Source organism: Aythya fuligula, chromosome 9, assembly GCF_009819795.1.
Source record: "Aythya fuligula isolate bAytFul2 chromosome 9, bAytFul2.pri, whole genome shotgun sequence".
NCBI lineage: Eukaryota > Metazoa > Chordata > Aves > Anseriformes > Anatidae > Aythya > Aythya fuligula.
Genome location: NC_045567.1, coordinates 16946739 through 16965960, shown reverse-complemented (window position 1 = coordinate 16965960; position 19222 = coordinate 16946739). Strand labels below are relative to the sequence as shown.

General features: G+C 47.4%; 1 protein-coding gene across 2 annotated transcripts; it reads left to right on the top strand.

Moving 5' to 3' along the window:
- Positions 1 to 634: 634 nt before the first annotated feature.
- EIF4E2 (eukaryotic translation initiation factor 4E family member 2) lies at positions 635 to 18843 on the top strand. Of its 2 annotated transcripts, XM_032193519.1 has the most exons (8): positions 635 to 705; positions 1170 to 1284; positions 2589 to 2723; positions 5090 to 5194; positions 7652 to 7804; positions 7894 to 8030; positions 15679 to 15757; positions 18356 to 18843. In XM_032193519.1, the coding sequence occupies exons 1-7, from the start codon at positions 686 to 688 to the stop codon at positions 15722 to 15724; spliced, it is 711 nt and encodes a 236-aa protein (XP_032049410.1). In that variant the 5' UTR covers positions 635 to 685; the 3' UTR covers positions 15725 to 15757; positions 18356 to 18843. The 2 variants fall into 2 exon arrangements, with proteins under 2 accessions (XP_032049410.1, XP_032049411.1); XM_032193520.1 differs by lacking the exon at positions 15679 to 15757.
- The last annotated feature ends 379 nt before the right edge of the window (positions 18844 to 19222 follow it).

Below are 19222 nucleotides of genomic sequence, written 5' to 3'. Positions count from 1 at the left end.
GTGGCCTCTCCTCTGCGTGATGGTGTGTTTGAAGTACAAGGTGAGAAATGATGGGTTGTTAGACATTGGAACAGGCTGCCCAGGGAAGTGGTGGAGTCACCATCCCTGGAAGTCTTTAAAAGACGTTTAGATGTAGAGCTTAGGGATATGGTTTAGTGGGGACTGTTAGTGTTAGGTCAGAGGTTGGACTCGATGATCTTGAGGTCTCTTCCAACCTAGAAATTCTGTGATTCTGTGATTCTGTGATACTATAAATGTCACTGTCCCTGCTTGTGCCACAGTACTAGGCAAAATGCCATTGAGTCAGGGGTCCTAATCCTGCAGTGTAACGTGTTTGGGGCATTTTGAGTTAAAATAAAGCCACATAATGTAATAAAGCCACGTAAACTTCCCCTTCTTTCCCTTGCCCCACGGGGCTGGCCCTAGCGCCACACCCAACATGGCGCCCGCCACCCTCCGCCACACTCAAGATGGCGGCCGGGTGCGTCGCTTTTCCGCTTCCGACGCTCTCCGCGCTCACGGCGCCGGGCCGAGGAGCGGCGGGGAAAGAGGGGGGGGGGGCGGAGGTGAAGGCAGCGAAGCGGCGGCTGGGGGCTCGCGGCCGGAAGTCGGCGGAAGGCTTTGGGCGGCGGACCCGGCGGGGCGGAAGTGGCGGAGCGGACGGAGGTGGCGGCAGCGAGCGACGATGAACAACAAATTCGACGCGTGAGTCGGCGGCGCGGCCTGCCCCGGGCCTGACGGGACCCGGCCCTGCTCACGGCCCCGCTCCGACACCCGGGGCCGCCCCGGGCTTGGCTACGAGTCACCGGGCCCTCAAAGCTCCCGGGCTGGCTCGGGGGTTCCCGCCTGGCCTCGGGGAGCGGGCCCGGGCCCGGCCGCTGCAGCCCCCGGTTGTGGCGAGGCCGCCCTCGGTGGGGAAGGGGCCGCGGCCGTGAGGTGCTGGGGGGCAGGGAGCTGGCTGCAGGCCCTGGTGTTGTGCCTGAGGTGGCTGCCCCGGGTGCTGGGCATGGGGAACGCCGCGTGTGGTGCTGGCCGCGTGGGCTGCCAGCCCGAGGTTTGTGACCTCGTGCCGTGTGGGGAGCTGGGGAGCGCAGAGCGGCTGGGTTCGGCGTGAAAGGTTTAGGCTGCGAGGTGTGACGCCTGCTTCCTGCGTGCCTTCTCCCTGTCAGATTGAAAGATGATGATAGCGGAGACCATGACCAGAACGAGGAGAATAACACACAGAAAGACGGTGAGAAGGAAAAGAACGACCGAGAGAAACCCCAGAGTACTACCAAGAGGAAGGTAAGGTGCTGGCACCTGCTTTCCCTCAGTAGGGCGTGAGGTGGGAGGGTTGGAGAGCCCTCAGTCCTAGGATAAGGGAGATGTCTTAAAGAGCTGTGGTCACTTCACGTGCTGTTACTGCGCTAGTGACAGCAGAGGGGCTGTGCTAGCATTTGGATAATTTGATTTAGTTTTCAAAGATATGTAATCTGAGGAGCGAAAGCTCCATTCACAGTCGCAGCTAGGCACAGCCAAGCTTTTGAGTAGAAATTAGTATAAAGCTTTGTTTTCCCCAAAAAAAACTTTTTTTTTGGAAGAGGACGTGGGAAGGACAGATTGACAGAGGTTTGCAGTTGGTTTACCAGGCTGTGTTTGTGCCACTGATAAAATGATTCAAGATGGAATCTCTGAGTGTCACATAGCTTTGTTAAGAAAGTGGATATATATATGTGTTGTTTTTTTTTTTGTTTGTTTTTTTTAAGTCTTGTACTTAATACTGTTGTGTCTGTAGTAATACAATCATTATAAACTTACTGTAGTTGAGAAGAGAATAGAGACTTAAGCCCTAGTTACTCCTGCAGCAGTATCTAGGGATGCATGATGGGGGCTTTGAGGCTTTTTTTCCCTGTCAGTTTTGACTCTTAGCTATTGAGTTCTTGTTAACCTCTTTTATGTGTATTAGAAGGCTTTTTAAATTGGAAGTGGATGTTTTGGAAATTGAAAAGACCTCTCTGCTGACTGCTAGCGATGGGTTCTGCCGAAGCTGCCATAACAAGTTCTGAGACAGACTAATCCTCCCGGAGTGGCGGGGTGTTGGTTGCTTAAGGGAGTTGTTGTCACCAAAGAGTTGTAATTGCTTTTGAATCATGGTTTAGCATAAATGAGTTTTACTCTTCCCAGAGATGAATGACTTCTTAATTCAGGAAAGCTAAACTTTCGTATTGCCATTTTTAGTTGGCACTTTTTTTTTTTTTTTGAGACAATCACAGTTAATTTAAAACAGCACCACTAAATTTTCCTTTTAGCTCTCATGAGAGATGCTTTTTTGTGACACTTCCCTGAGCATGTTATTATTTCCTTAGCCATCCCTGCACTGCAAATTTCTAATATTCTTAGGAATAGTCAGCTGCTGTTAGCCTAATGTTCCATGTCAGACAACTAACACAGATGGTATTTATTTTTTTTCTGTGAAAATAAGGATCAGATGTTTGTTTTATAATCCGTGAGGGCAGGAACGTGTGGTCTTTCGATGCTGTGAATATAATTATTTCCATTCCTGCTTCTGAGGAGTTTATAAGGGATAAGCAAAGTTTTCTGTTCTGCAGGCAGTTGTCCCAGGGCCAGCTGAGCACCCCTTGCAGTATAATTACACGTTCTGGTACTCCAGACGAACACCTGGGAGGCCTACCAGCTCGCAGAGTTACGAACAGAACATCAAACAGATTGGCACCTTTGCCTCAGTGAGTATATCCCTGTTGTGCTTGTGTCTCGTGAGCGTGATGTGGCCGTCGTCGCTGGCTTGCTGAGTGTGTGCACGTGGACGCTGTGCTTCTGCTGTCAGGAACAGAGCTGAGTGTGATGTGCCGTGACTTACAGGTGAGTTCTTGAACCATACAGCATGGGACATGTCCTAAGCAGTTCTTTGCCCTGTGCTAGACAGCTGGAATAATAACGATAGAAATAAAAAGAAGTCACATGTAGCTTCTGCTAGCTGCAGCAAATCTGGACAGGTAAGCAAGAGACAAGAAAGCAACAGCTCTTCTGGATGCCATGTAGCCGTGAAGCAGACAGTACAGTCCCTCCCGATGCTGTGCCAAGTGTTTCCATCACAGAGAATAATGAACAGGCATCAGGTGGCTGTATATGCAAGCAGCTGTTGGCCTGGTGTCTGTTGCCTTTCTGGAAGTGATGAGTGAGGTGCATTTGGTGCTGCAGTGAAGTAGTTAACAAAAGCAAGCTCCTCTCCCTTTTACCTTTTGCTGTTTACGGTTGTTTATTCCTAGAATGAAGGAAGTGCTGGAAGGGCGGGCAGCGTTGGGTTGTTTCATGGTGCTGGCAGTGTAAAACCATCATTAAGATGCCAAGGTACACAAGTAAAATAGGTCCTCGGTGTTACAGACACCACAAATAAAATCATTCTCACGGCTGGGAAGTGTACTGCCTGGTGGTTGCTTTGTTTGTTTGTTTTTAATCTAGTCGTTTCCCCAGATATTTCAAAGGCCCATGCAAAAATGAGTTCTTCCTACCAGTAAAACTATCTGCTGTGATGTGGGAATTTGTAAAAGAAAAGAATACAAAAATACCCTTTCATCTCTTCTGGAGGCCGCAAAAATATGCCTGTCTAGGCAGCTTGGTCGTGTTACTGCAACCACACAGGGTAAAGGTGGGAGGAATTGCTCTGAGCATGTTGGGTCGTGGGGAGCTACTGTTCCCCTGTGTGGTCAAGTACTTTTGGCTACTGCGTGGTGATCTGGCAATAACTTTGCAGTTTCTTGAATCAGTGTAGACTTAATAGCTCCTTAGAGGAAGAACTTCACGTGTTCTGTTGTCTACTCTTTTTTGCAAGGAGTTGCTGGGAATGCTAGAGTTCAGCTAGGATGGAAGGGTGTTGGCCAGAAGATCTGCTGATGTGTTTGTTTCCAAATTCTGTTAGAGAGAACAAGCTGCAGGAAGAATTGTCTGAGCCAAAATCTAGGTTTGGGTTTATTCTTTGCTTTTCAGTAGAAAGCTCTGAAAGCTTTTAAGTGCTAACCACTAGAGGGCATATGCACTTAGTGTAAGATTTTGATTTCCACACTGCGTTTGGATGTGTCGAACAAAAATAAATTGTATCCGGCCCCACCTCAGTTTTGTTTCATAATTATATTGGCTATAAAAGCAAATTCCTGCTTGGGTGGCTGAGATTGGAGGTTGGAGCAGAATTCCAAGGGCTGACCAAGTCATCAAGGTTTCTGTTGAAGTACTTGGGTTGATGCCTAACCTCTCCAGCTTCGCTGCTGACCTGTTTAATAGCTCTTGTCTTACTGAGTAGAGTTCTCTTCAAATGTGGAAATTGGTGTAACCTCTTCTAGTGCCTTGTTTTGTTTTAAAGGTCCAGCCTCTCTAAAATCCTTTCAGAGGATCTCAAAGGATAAATATTTTATTTTTAAGAATTAAAAATGCACACCAGACTGAAGTAGACACGGGGGCTGTCATGATAGAAACTGGTATTTTTCAAGTGGTCAAAGTGTACCATAGGAGGCTGTAAAGGGAACTAAAAATTTAAATAAAAGCTCTGAGTGGTGCCTTAAGATTTTAAAACAGCACCAGAATGCCTCTGTTGTCTTAAAATCTGGACAAGGCAAAATTAAATACAAAATATGTCTCGTTTGGAGGCTCCTGCAGTCTCCAGTAGCCCAGCGAGCAGTGGTTGAAGCAGGGATGATGTGGTCTTGTATAGGGAGGCTTGGCTTTGTTTGCTCCTGACACACATCCACTAATTAAAGTTTGGGCGTTAGGATTTACACGAGATGTCTGGCAACTGTTGTCTAGAGCAGATGCGATCTTAGCCTAGATTTCCTCGGACAAACACCAAGTATTTTTTGCAGGTACTTGTTGAATATTTCAAGTGGTCATCTGCTGATAGAAGCAATCAAAAACAGGCCACCAAGCTCTGATCCTACTGCTGCCTTATGGGTATCCTAACCACCACCCTTGTGCCAAGAAGGTAGAAGAGAAGAGGGAAGGTGGCTCTGGCTAGCTGGTATAGAAGGGGAAGCCTCTTCCTGTAGGAATCTTGGCTCTGATCTGTTTGGGCAGCCTCATTGTGTGGTTTGTGTCATTGCAGGTGGAGCAGTTCTGGCGGTTTTACAGTCACATGGTACGTCCTGGGGACCTGACAGGCCACAGTGACTTCCATCTTTTCAAAGAGGGGATCAAACCCATGTGGGAGGTGAGTTGGAACTCTCATTTCTGCCTCAGTATTATACCAGAGTGCTTCTACGGTGGACTCTTGTCACTAAAGGGCACTCCAGGCTTCTCTTGGGTGCAGCCCTTTCGTCTGGGTTTCCTGTAAAGTTCTCAGAACCCTGTCCTTGTAACCTGGTAGTCCTGTGATCCTCTGGCAGAGGAGGGCTGGACTGCGTTGCCTGGAACCCAGTGAGGAGGGCATCAACAAACCTCTGTGCCTCCTACATGTTGACATTTTCCCTTTATTACATCTTTGTCCAGTGACAGCACTGTGGGGTGTGGGGCTTTTCTCTAAATGGGCTCAACCTCTGTAAGTAGAGTCCAACAAAGATGGAAACCAAACCTCCTTTTTCAGACAAGGAAGAAGGAACACACATGGTTAAAAGCCTACAGCTGTGCAGAGCTGGAGGTGGGAAGAAAACTTAGCCCTTCATTTGCTTTTTTTCTTTCCAAAGTACTCAGTTCGCTTGTGTTCATTCCTATCCAAATCTGTTTAAAAAAAAAAATAATACATTTTTGCCCAGCAAAATACAAAAATGTATTTTTTGTCCAATTCCTAGCTGGCTTCCAGGACTGACCAATACCATTCGCAGCATGAGAATTTTATGTGTTGCTTTGCAGTACCTAATTATGCTGCTTGGTCCTGAGAAATTTATATGTGACCCTGGTTGGCAATTATTTTAAGCAAGGTGTTTTATAGCCAGTTACTGCAAATACAATTTATATAAAACGCTTAACCCTCTTTGGGCTTCCAGCGAGCTAGCTGCTCTCATAATGTGTCAACCAGAGAGACCACAAGTTAACAGAATTCCTATAAAGCATTTCCCTGTAGCCATTTTAAGTAGGAGGTGGAGAGGTTCTTTGTGTTTTTTTTTTTTTTTTTTTTTTTTTTTTTTTTACTTCTGGCCACAATGCCTTCTTGTATTTCTAGAAGAGGATCCTTGCTGCTGCCCTTCTCTTTGCTGCTTGCTCTGCAGGGCTTTGTTTATGTTCCTTTCTCTTTCAAATTAATCCTTACATGCTGCAATTTTCGTAAGCACATATATGTGCCTGTAGCTCTGATCTCTTTCAGGATCCATCTGTGCCTTTTCTGGGTAAAGTCAGGAGCAGTAAGCGTAATGTTCCCTTGTGATTTTCTGGGCTGCAGATCATTATTATTCTGGTAAAGGGAAATCAAATGCTTGACTGAACCGAAGCTTGTTTAACCTGAAAGAAAACTAATGATAACCATAAAACACACAATACAGCATCTGCCTCCCAATCATTGTTCTCTTTCTAGCCTTGAACCTGCTTAGACCACATTTGAAGTATTTTGAGCAATACCACTTTATTTTCTGATCCCCATTAGGCAGTGTGTAACATTTGAGGAGCTAACCTCAACTCTCTGTTTATAAAGGCTGAGGTGTAGACAGCTTAATTCTTAGAGTGGAATGTTTACAACGTGGCAAACAAGGATGCTCAGTCAAAAAGCATTTTGCGTTTCATAGGAGTATGCCACATTCCTAGGATTTGTGCCGAATGGGATTTTTCACCTTGCATGTGGCTGCTGTCACGTTTTGAGGTTTGTCTGGAGCTGACACCTCCCCCTTTCAGCACGGGCTTCAGCACATACATGAAAACTGGGGATCTGCTGAATGCTGATGTTGTGCTGCCGTTTCCACGTTTGGTCAGGATTGCTTCATTAGCACTTGCTGTCTCTGAGAGCACACAAACGTTTAGTTTTTTGAAGCCCTAACGAAGCTCTAAGGCTAAAATAAAGTGAGCTTTGTTACATGAAGATGGATCGGGCTGCATTGCCTAGCATCTACAAGGTGTGACCCAGAGGGAATTGCAAGTGATTTGGCCAGGGATGTCCTGTGTTTACAGTTCCCCATGAGTTCTCTGTTTCTGTCCTAGACCTCCCTTCTCCTTCCCTTCCTAATTGCCACCTCTTATACTTTTTCCTACTTCTCTCTTTGGCTTTGGATGGAATTTGTTCCCCTCTCACCTTGTAAGCGTTGCCAGCTAGTGTCATACAAGGGAATGCCACAGTGAGCATTCTGCACAGAGGATGAGCTGCTCTTAGATGTAGGCGTGTGTTCCCTGAAGCAGGGGAGTCTGTAGCAGTTTTCAGTACAACATATGGAGTTGCAATATTGAGGTGACAGACTGCGTGCTCAGCATAAGTATTTCCTTTCTTCTCTCCCCTGATTTTTGGGTATTTCTGTGGGTCAACACGGACTGGATCGTGAATTCAGCTGTATGTGTGATAATGTCAGCGGCTCTTGGTATGGGGGTATACTCTGCTGGTATGGGGGAGAAGTGAAATGCCTTTGCTTGAAAGTACCTCCAAATACCAACCACCCAATCAATACGTGGTCCTGTCAGTGGCTCTGCTGTCTTGTGGGAAGGAGAAAAATTGCTTGAGCGAAACAAATCGATTTCTTGCCCGTCTTCCTAGGACGATGCCAACAAAAATGGTGGTAAATGGATTATCCGTCTGCGAAAGGGCTTAGCATCGCGATGCTGGGAGAATCTCATTCTGGCAATGTTGGGAGAACAGTTCATGGTGGGGGAAGAAATCTGTGGGGCAGTCGTCTCTGTCCGATTCCAGGTAAGCTGCTCTGAGAACCGGCCTGCACTTCCATTGGGCAGGGCTACAAAAAGCCCCCATCTGCTTACCCCTTCCGTACTGTTCCGTAGGAGGATATTATCTCGATATGGAACAAGACAGCCAGCGACCAGGCCACGACAGCCCGGATACGCGACACGTTACGAAGAGTGCTCAACCTACCTCCCAACACCATCATGGAATATAAAACACACACCGACAGCATCAAGTACGTGCGGTGGCAGGGGGAGGGCCCGCTGCTGGTTGCATGCGTGCTTGAGCAATTTAATGCAGGTCGCAAGAATCGAGGGGAGCGCTCACGTGCATTGTGGTTCTTGCAGACAGCAAGACAAACAGCAGCAATTGTTGCCAGTGCGCTTTGAAAGCCAAATATCTGTATCGTTGTTGTGTTGTTCTCAGGGACATTTGGTTCTAATAGTAAGACCTTATTCTTTTTGAGCGTGTAGTTCTGGGTTTTGTTAGCAATCCACCCAGCCTGTCACTTCGGAGATGGGCAGCCCAGTGTGGGGCTGCGGCTTGATGCATTCAGAGACGTGTGCAGTGGGGGGGACGAGATCATTTGAATAAATAGAGATTCAGGGGAATAAAGTGCGGAAGCTAAAGGGATTTATAGTGCCATTAGACTTATAAATGTTCTTGGGAAAGTGCTGTGTGAATTTACAGTGCTGTACAAATGATTTCTAATCATAATAAACGTCGTATATTAAGTCTTCCAGGCCCTGGTGACAGAGGCTCTTTAACAAGACTGGAAGATCACAGTACACAGAGAGGACAGCTGTATTTTTAAATAAACCTATTACAGCTTACCATACCAGGCCATTCAGGGTGACTTTTATTCCCACAACGTGACAAAGACTTGCACATATAGGTATTAGTTGTAGGTGAATAATGTAATTTTTTCTTAAGTATATTATGAACCAATACACCAATTAGGTCATATGGGTTAAATTAACACTTGGAAAGGTGCAACCAGAAAAAGAAGTGAAACAAATTAATAAGACATTGATAGAGTAGCAAGCTTTCTAATCCAACCCTTAATCAGGGTCCAAGTACCATTCGTGACCTATTTCATTGTTAGCTTGTCCTTTCCATAGAAACACCTTCCTAGATAGCACGCCGAGGAGAGTTTGGTGGGCTTAGTCCTGATTTTAGCAGAAAGCTAGCTTCTGGTTGCATCCAGTTTTGGGTGTGGGTCACTAGCAATAACACGCAGGTCTGCTTAAACTGCCTTTTAGGCATCTAGTGCTCCACACAGCCCTCCTGCCTGTGTGTGTGGGAAAGAGAAGGGAAGGGGAAATTATTATTATTGACAGAGTATTTTCCAGGCAGCTTTTTGGTTTCTGAAAGTTCCCACTTCTGTTGAAACCTCCTACTCGTGGTTTTGCTGGTAACATTTCTCATGTGCTTATTGCCAGGAGAGGGCACTATCAGCTGTCTGTCTGTGTTAGGAGATAGCAAAGTGCTCATGTGGACACATTCCAGGATATTTTGCTTCTGTTCAGCAGCAGCAGGCTGCAGCCTGTGGTAATGTGGCTTTGTGGTGTAAGAGGGGAGATGTTTATGTTCTCCCTGACTCTGTAAGGAAAGTTGTGTTCCAGCTGAGATGTTTGTTTGTGTAGCAAGTTTAGGATTGAAGTGATGTGGCTTTTCCTTAACAAGCTCTCCCCACCAGCACGTCCTATGAAGCCACAGAATGCTGCTGTCGCCATGTTTGTAACTGGTTTTGCTCTGGCAGGTGCCAGTCCTTGAGCAGTGCATCCAGCCTGGTGGTCTGATTTCCCTACAATAGTGTAACAGACCCTGTTTGCTGCCCTCTCTTGCTGCATAGCATCAAAGTTTCATTTTACTCTTCTGATGTGTGCTGCAAGAGAAGCTTGTCCAAGAACAACAGGTGTTGGAGGAGCCAGGCTTAGTAGTTCGGATGATGGTCAGGAACAGTTGTTAAATAGCAGACTGACTTGTCTCCCACTTACTCTCCTGTGGGCAGGAGTGATAGGGAGAAGTTTGGTTTGCTGGTGTCCTAGCGAGGTAGGTCTGAGCAGTTAAACTTCCATCATGTCTGGTATCACGAGAGCTCTTCTTTCCACGGCCTCACTTGAGCTGCAGCAGTGTGATTTCAGTGCCGTCCCACATCTCCTAATGGCACTGGTGTAATTCAGAGCAGAGCTGCTTGTCAGGGGGGTTTGTGTGGTGCTGCACGGACCGACTTATTGTGCTTTTCTCGCCTGGTACCAGCTCTAGCACGGAGGGAGGAGCTGCAGGCAGCCAGCTGCAGTGGCAGCGGGGCGGTGATGGTGCCTGCTTTGTTGCCAGAGGAGAGCAGGACAGCCCCAGCTCTCAGCCTGCCTCTGCTTGGCTGTGCCTCGCATCATTAAGGTTTTCTCACTAATGAAGAATCTCTTGTGTAACTAGTTCTATCCTCCATAAAGTCTGGCTCCTTTTCCTCACCCATCCATCAAGCCCTGTTGAAATACTGTCCGTCATGAATAAACTCCACTTATGCTGTGCATGTACCATGTGATTTATGACTCGGGAGGGCTTTCTAGCCAGCACTCTATATTCACACTCTGGCTGTGTTTTATGAAAGGCTCTAATGGAAGAGCTGTGCTGTAGGCTTTGTCAGGGCTGCCTTTCTAGGGGGGCTCGTGGCATTTTTCATTTGTATGGGCTGCATCTCTCCACTAGAGCTCTGCTCATGTGCAGGGTTTGATTGGCATTGATTGTGCTTCAGGGAAGGGAGCACGCTTAGCAAGAAAAGAACAGGCGTTTCTCAAAACCTTGACTTCTAGGTAGTGAATTGACCTGGATTAGCTTTTGACACACTGTAAATGAATGCTTCTGTAGAAATTGGTAGCATGCCCCTCGCTGTGGAACCTGAGCACTGTGTTTCAGGTTTTATATATTCCTTTTGTGATGTTGCATTTCATATTAACTCATTTTTAGGCACCATTTTTCATGAGTTGTCAGTGAGGCTGCAGCCCCCTTTGTTTCAGAAGGCGGTGGTGCTGCCAAGCTGCTTTGGAAAAGTATCTGTTGCTTCACAGCTATTCCAAGGACCTATTCTGCATTCCATCCCTTCAGCTCTCAGCGGTGGGGCTTGTGCATTTAGCTAGATAAGCAGATCTTTCATTGCAGTTTTCCCATGTTCGTCCTTTCTCTTGCTTGCAATATTGACAAGCTGCCTAACTCCCAGCAAGTGGAAGGGTCAGCCTAGTCTGTATTAATTTCCAATCTTGTTGGAAGAGCTAGAGAAATCTGTTGGACTCTGCTTAATTCCAGGGGATTTATAGTACCTTAGGCGTTACAGTGCTGAGCACCTGAAAAGAACCTGTGACACTTTTTGGGCTACTTTGTTTCAGCAGCTGGAGAGAAAGCACTTCTTTGTTCTCTCAGAGGTGGATGAAGAGGTGCACTCACCTGAAGTGAGCCACTTCATAGGTCCTGTTCATCAGTGTTGTTAACCTCGGTGGTGACAGCGTCCAGCAGGTTACAGACAGCAGTACTCTATGGTTTGAAATTAAGGAAAAAAAGGAAGAAAAAAGTCTGTTTTGCTGTCACAGGAGGTGTAATGTTGTTGATTTTTTTTTTTTTTGAAAGCAGTGTTGCTAACCACAACCTACTCAAGTCTCGGTGAAGCCACTGAAATTATTCAGGCAGGTGTCTGTAGTGGGTGAACTGCAGTCAGGAGTGTGGTGGTGGGGAAATGATCACCGTAAGGTTTGATTTCAGTTTTTTTTCAGGTGTGTAGTGTAAAGGGCTTGGCTGTCCTGCATACACCCTTGCTCTGCCTGGGGTTATCAGCCTTTTTTTTCCCGTTCTCCTAACTGTGGGGTTGGTGGTCTCCTGTGCTGAGAGCTCCCACCTACAGAACCATCCAGGAGGCCCAGGCAAGTTCAGCAGCGCTGCTTCGTGTGACAGGAGAGACCAGACCTTCTCAGTGTGGCCATGCTGCTGGCTTCCCCTGAGCCGCCTGGGTCGGAAGTGTTTTGGTCGCTGGGTGACTTTATGGATCGTCCTGTCAGCTCTAAAGCAAGGCTGCTTTTTTCTGAAAACAAAGCTTCAGTTATTTGTAAGTGCCTGCTGCAGTGAGAGCTGAGCAGCGTATAAAACTCTCCCTTCCTTTCAAAGTCACCACTGATAACTAATGGGACGGCTCGAGTAAATGAGAAGAATAGTTGATCTTAATAGGGCTGGCACCGGGTTCGTTTCACTGCAGGCAGTTGGAGGAAACGGCCTTGGACTATATTTTGGCTAGGAAACAAGCAGATATCCTAAGGAGGGAGAAAGGGTATGCGCTGCAAGAAGAGTGCAGGGGCAACGTTCTCGTGCCAAAAATAAAAAGGGGAGGCAGGGAATGAGGTCTTGAATCCAAGGGAAATATGACAGGAGAAATCCTCATGGAAGGGGGAAGTGTTTGGCAACGTCAGTGCCCCTGAGCCAGTAGGCTGGAGGTGGCGGGCTGGGGAGAAGTCTCCTTTGTTGCATCGGAGTTCAGCCAGTGCTTTAATTATTGTGTTAACTCTGTTATGTTTTTGTAGCGTTGGTTTTCGTTTGCCTGCTGATTTCCAAGGACGTTAGGAGTTGATACTCTTCGGTGCTGCCGTCCTGTTTGTACCAGCTTTGCCTTTGGCTGTTCAGATGGTGTGTGCAGGGTTAACCTCGTTTAAAGTTACACGGCTTCCACGTGGGGCCCTAACACTGCTGCCTGTCAGCGGCAGGGCAGGTTGCCCTGGGTCTTGCCAGCTCTAGAGAGCTGCGTTGCTTCACCCTCATTCCATCCAGTCTGACAAGAGGAATAAAAGCTAGAGGAGGGTAGTGAGGTTCCAGACCTGAGGCCCTGCAATACTGGCTTCATTTGTTTATTGCTCCTTTCTTCAATTCCAGTAACACTTCCAGGTGCTGGAAGTCTAAGAGCACTTCCTTAGACTTGGGCTTTGACATGATGGGTTCACTGACTTGTTCTTGATCACCTTTGTATATTTTATTCAGAAAGGTCTCTTCGTACGAGGTTCCCATATCATGGTGGCCTGTCTCTTACCAAAGAAGCCACTGTAATCTATTCCATGTTTCTTTTCAAGGAGGTCAGTTCAGATGTATACGTTTCAAAGCTGTGATGGCTTCCTTCTTAGCCTGTGCTACAGATTGCCAGATATAGGAAAGGATTATTTCAGGCTACAAGAATACCAGATTTTTTTTAAAGCTGTTGGTCTGTAGGCTTGTCACAAGGTTCCTGGTGGCTTTGGGCAAACCCTTTAACCACTCTGAAGAGCATGAGGAGAGGGACGGTCTCTGGGGAGTGTTCTGAAGGTAGCATGTGCTATGAGCTCCCCACCTCTGTTTTTAGCTACGGAAGCAGATGGAAGGGAGGCAGGGCCGCACAGAAAAATACCAAGGGGAACTGCTAGGACTTTGAGGGTGCTGTGGGGAGAGCTGCCGGCACTACTTGCACAATTGTGATTTGGAAAGTCCCTTGAAGCTGCTGTGGTTGCTCTTCCTCTTTTTGCTCTGCTGGTGGCTCCTTTTTTGCATTATTTTTTTTCCTCCAACTTGCTGAGGATAAAGGGAGCCCTGCTTGCATCCCCACTCTGGGTAGTGGGGGGGAGAGTGGGAAGTTTCATCAGTTGTGGGTCAGGAATGAGCGTGGAGGACCAGCTCTGGCTGGCTTTATTTAGCCTGCTAATGTTTCCATTTCCCATCTGTTCAATGGGAATAACCCAAGTGTTGGGGATCAATTCACTGAGTATCTGATCGCTGCGCAGACAGTATAGCACCGAGGTACTAAAAATGTCTATACATAAAAATAACCTCTTAGACTCTCTGGCACCGTGCCTTTGGCACATCACAGGCCATAAAGATTCTGCCAGATGAAATTAACTGGCAGCCTCGTTCGGTACGAAATGGAGAGCAGTTTGCTCTGCTAGCATAGCTTAGGTACATTAGGGCAGACACATCTTAGTGGATTTTTTCAGTCAAGTCAGCAGATAGTTGGAATAATTAGTGCTATAATATGCATGAGGGTCTAAACTTAAAAATTCTTGGCTAGGAGATCTTTTTCTCTGTCTGCGAGAAGGACTTGGCAGCTGAAGGACTATGTGCGTGATGTTATGTGATGTTGGAACAGGGGACTCCTTGGTTTGAAAGGGCCAGTACATCATCAATTATGTTGACAAATAACCTTGTGTCCCTTTTGTAGAGAAAAGTTATCAATTTGGGTAGAACTGCAAGAGAAGAAAGAGAAGATGTGATCGGGGGTGATGGAAATGTGGTAGAAATGGGAGCATGGGAGGCAGAAGGGAAGCCATGAAGCTAGAGACGAAGCTGGAGATGTAGCTAGCTTTCCAACAGCATTCAGCAGCGAGGAGGAATTCAGGTCAAAAGTTTGTCTTTCCCCTAACTTTCTTCTGGAGGGAGGCAGTTGTACCCCCAGTGTCTGGTACCGTGGCTTCAAGGGTTGGTGTCTGAGGATCAGCTCAGAGATTCCAAGTAGCTTTGGGACTTCTGTGGATGACTGTTACTTGTCCCTCCTCCTCAAGATCAGAAAGGTTTTGTGCTCCCATGGGTGCTCAGAAGATGGTTTTTGTCCCCTCAAAAGAAGGATTTGCTGTCCTGTCTTATGGGAAGGTAGTGTCACAGATCCAAGATGGGCATCACAGTGGCCCATTCTTGCTGTTATTTTCTGTTAATTTGGGCTGTGACTTTGCTGGGAAAGAGCATGTGACAACTGAGGTGCTTTTGCAGTTGCTGACTGGGAGCTTGATTGTGTGAGGTTCAGGTGTAGGAGCCTGTGGGTCTGTTTTGGGCACGGATGCTGACTAATAGAGAATTTCCGTTTCTGTACTCCCCTGTAATGTTGATGACAAGGTGAGGTAATGCAGAGAACAAGATATGAGGTAGCTGCAGCAAAGTACCAGCGACAAGGTCTGCGGAACAGCTTGGGTTTATGGCTGACCTGGGTTCCCTTTAAGGTCCCTCCTGCTCCATGGGACTTTGGGGTTGGTAAATGGCTTGGCATGTGCTGTAGGCATCAACACTGTTTTGCTGGGCCTGGAGAACAATGAGGTTCTTTGGCATCTCTCATCCCAGCAGATAATAGTCATGCTCACGTTAACCTCAGCATCTTTTCCCTGAGAGGGCTTTCAGTATTCTGCCTTCATAAAACAGACAGCAATTTTTCAGTCTGCTAGCTTTGTCCGTCAGTAGCATCCTCCACCAGGGAATGCAGCGTTAGGCCTGTCCCTCTGACTTGTCTGAAAACGTTTTCGTTTCAAAGAGCTCTGGTGTTTTTACTGGGCTGTCGTTAACAATGCAGGTTTACAGTAGGAAGTGAGACTTTCTAGTAACGATGGGATTCTGCCGCCTGATGGAAGGATGATAACTAAGCCACGTGGCAGTAAAAACACCCTGTTGGAGGGATTGCTACATACTCAGATACGTGGTGAAGCATGAGGCCAGTAACCGGCTGGGTTTAACCAGCCAAGAAGCGTGACAATCCTCCAGAAACACGTAACGTGGGCTGTTCTATCACTGGTAGGAAACGGATCTTCCGTGTGCGACTGGGAAGGTCGTACCTGTCCCTGGGTATTAATGTGGCTGTATCGCCAGCAGCCGGTGGGAACGCTTCATGGCTGTGCAGAACGTAAAAGCTGCCTCGCGCTGTCAGATGTTTGGCTGGGTTTTAAGGATGCTTCTATCCACTAGGGCTATCAGAGAATATTGCCTTGCTCTCTGAAGACAAGTGCCTTTCAAACACCATTGAATGTTTCTGCTCTCGTTAAAAGTTAAGAAGCCTTTGATCTGAAGTGCTGTTTTTTTTTGTTTTTTTGTTTCATTTTTTTTTTTTCCCTCTGGCTTGCCAGGGCCTGGGAGGAGTTTCATGGCCTGGTGAACAGCAGTGGCCGCTGATCGAACGCTCCCCCTCCCTCTGTCACACGCAGGGTAGGGCCTCATCTTTCTTCCTATGTGACTTCACGGCATACCTCTCAGCTTCCAACCCTCTTCCCGTGGGCTGGCATGTTTTCCTCTTGCCTCGTGGGCCTGATGGTGGCCTCATCCCACTACTGGCTCTTTCCTAAAGGTCAAAACATTTTTTCCCCCCCCCCCCAACCAAAGGCACCGACATTCACAGTGGTCTGCATTCACTCAGCATTTTCTGATACAATGCTGCGTGCTGTTTTGCTAATGTGTCCTTCCTCTGTGCGAGCCGGTTGTATCCCAGACCTAGTCCCAGGAGGCTGAGAGGTACGTCTTCAGCTTGGGTCTGCTGCCTAGGGCTGACTGTTAGTGGTAAATGAATGCTGAGCACATCCCTCGGATGGACACCGCGAGAGGCGCCCGGAGCTTGGCATACACGCCTCTGCTCCTGACAGTGGGCTGGGGCAGAATAAATTAGTCTGTCAATAAAAGCTTGTTCAGGAAGGACACGCAGGAGCTACTGTATTTAGAAATAATAACGCTGTGGCTAATGAGATGAAACCGCCTGCTACTTCTGGTAACGGCAACCGACCACGTGCAGGGAAAACAGCAAGGTGAGCTCGGTGCCGTTGTGAGCCTTGCAGCTCAGATTGGTTTCCCCTCTAACCCTGCTTCCCCGACAGCAGGCCCTTTCCTAAAAAAAGGTCTAGCACAAGGCCTGGTGAGGAGGGTTGTGTTTGGCTGTAGCCAAGTGGGATTGCTGCACTGCTGAGTGCCAGAGTAGAGCAATCTGCTGGAAGGAACATTCCCCAGCCCAATTCCCACCCTGTGGTGGAGTGTAGCTGCTCCAGTGCAGCCGAGCATCGAGGGGTCACTGGGAATCCCTCTGCTCCCAAGCCCTCCTTCCGCAGCTTTGGGCAAGCAGTGCTCTCATGGCCTGCTCTGAAGTCACGGCTGAAATAACCTTTCCTCACCGATTTGGCTTTTTGTGAGGATCGATGTTTACAAAACATCACGCAGGCACATAGGAGTGTTTTTATTGTTGAGAGGACATTCAAGTGACCTTCCAGAAGAGAAAACAAGCTCACTTCACGAAACACCAGGCTCAGAAGGCAGAACATGTGCCAAGTGGGTAGGAAAACAGTGACAGAGTTGGTTTAGCTCTCGACTGTAGTGAGCTACCCACCAGGGAGAGCAGCGGTGAGCAGAGGGCCAGGGCACCACGATAGGGGTGAAAAGAGGGGAGCTGTAGGAACCTGCCCAAGAAAGAACTAAACTCTGCCATCCTCCTGAGGTAGATGACACGGGTGAAAGTACTGAATGGGACGGAAAGTCTAATTGCTGTTGCAAATTAACTGGAATCCAGTTAATGAATCCTGAATCATGTTCCCAGATGGCAGCACAGCCTGCTTTGTTTGCAAGTACAAAGGTGAACCCCAGTCTCCTACAGATGGCCTCCAGCATGGTTTTGTGCTGTCATGTAATAGCAGAGTAACTTGTTTAACTCTCCTAAAGAGTGTTTTTGACTTCCTTCTGCTCCTCCAGCTCTCCAGCTTGCCTCCTGGAGCTGTTCCAGCATGCACTGTACTGTGATGTTACAGCTACCACGTGGCTTTTAGCAGCACACAGAGCTAGCTCAAGGGTTGAAACGGGGTTTTACAGCCCTGCAAAGCACCTTGCTTCTGAAGCCGTGAGCTGCCTTCACTCTTCAACACGGCTCTGCCAATTTTTTGTGATGTGTGCTGGGTTATCCCTAGGTGCTTGGTTTGGGCATCTTACTGTCCTGCCCTCTTAGGGGAAGGGGCACCAAACCCGTCCTCTCCAAGTAATTGTCATCTCGTTTAATTGCCTTTGAATAAGAAAAAAAGAGTAAAAAACCAACAACAACTCCCCAACCTTTTTATTAATGAGTAAATATGGTTTGCCTGTTGCTGCTGCTCACAGGCCAGCAGTAAGCATTAACACAGGTTTCTGTAACCTGCCCCATCTTCAATTGCTGCCTTGTGCTGCAAGATGACACAAACGAAGGTTGTGGACCAGCAGTCCTTTCTTTGGCAGTAGTCCCATGGCTGTACTCACGTGAGTAAAAGCTGCTGAAGAAGCTCTGCTATTTAAACTTTGGAGAATGTCCTCTTTGGATTAAATATTCTTTCAAGGCAGGAAAGACCAGAGGCCTAAACTTGTTGATAGTGGGGAAAAAAGGAACTAGCTATGAGGCACCGAGGCAGGAGAAGGCTTCACTGCCAGTATATTTGTGCTTCAAGCAGAATCCCTGAGGACAAACATTTAGGAAGGAAGGGATCTTGCAAATTTAACTCCCAAAATCTGTCAGGGAAGTTTGCAGTGCCTGTCGTGCTTTGTTCACGGGAGATACCACTTTTTTGATTCCTGCTGAATGGGAGCAAACCAAGAGCTTGTGTTGAGGTGTTCTGGAGCAGCAGGTTGGCTTAGCAGGAAGTCTGTAGTTAGCAAGTTCTGCTTAGGAGGTTTAACGAGCATTGTTTTGGGTGACAACACATTGCTGGGATGGCAGCACTGATAGCCACGGTGGGTGGAACCTTGGGGTGCTGTGATCTGAACAATGCGTATCTTTAACCTTTTTTTTTTCCCTCTGTTTTCCAGGGATAATTCAAGCTTTCGAAACACAAAAATCACATTGTGAGAACAAGAGTTGGCACTAAGCTCCTCTCTCCGTGTTGAAAGCACTGAGAGGTCTCCACCAGTGCCCTCCGACCTCTGAAGGGACTCATGGGCCACTCTCGCACTCCTCCTTGGAGGAAGGATCCATCTGAAGCCCTCCAGCAGCGGTGATAATAGAGGCTGATTTTGTCATACACAAACTTTTTTAGCAGTGGGGCGGGAGGCCAACCTTTCAATTAGCAGCGTGCCCTCGGGGCCGCATCTTGCAGCACTTTCCTCTCTTTCTGTACACGGCATGCAGGATCTCTGGGATTCTGCCTTGACGTCGGAGCCTTTTGCTGAGGGATACCAGTATTAAAAAAATCTCTCTGCAGCTGGGAGGAGCTTCCCAGTTGAGAGTCAGCCCTATGGTTTTCAAATGCCCACTTTCAGCTCTGCCAATAAATTATTGGGTCTCTTTGTTTCTTTCAGTCTTTTTATTTTTATTTTTTTTGGTCTGAAAGTGGTGGGGTGGTATTGCCCTAGTCTGTGGTAAGACCACAGACCTGCTTCTGTGGGTTCCATAGGGCAACTTCCTCTCAGCTACCTACCTGCGTGACCTTCATGATCTGGAGCTACAGATATAACTTCAAAAAATTAGGTTGCTTTGTCTTTGCATCTTCTTCATACTCCCTGGTCAGCAGTGCCTTGCACCCAGCCTTCCCTGCTGGGGAGAGGGCTGCAAGCTGCCCTTAAACTAGGACAAAGAGATGTCTGGTGTCACTTAGTTGCTTTATTCCAACTGTCTCAGTGGAGAACCATCAGGAAAAGCTGAGTGCAGGGCTGTGCGTGCTTCTGTGGGTGGCTGAG

Coding starts and splice junctions, on each gene's coding strand:
- EIF4E2 (XM_032193519.1), top strand. CDS start 686: ATGAACAACAAATTCGACGC. Junction 1,285..2,588: donor AGAGTACTACCAAGAGGAAG/GTAAGGTGCTGG, acceptor TCTGTTCTGCAG/GCAGTTGTCCCAGGGCCAGC. Junction 5,195..7,651: donor GGATCAAACCCATGTGGGAG/GTGAGTTGGAAC, acceptor CCGTCTTCCTAG/GACGATGCCAACAAAAATGG.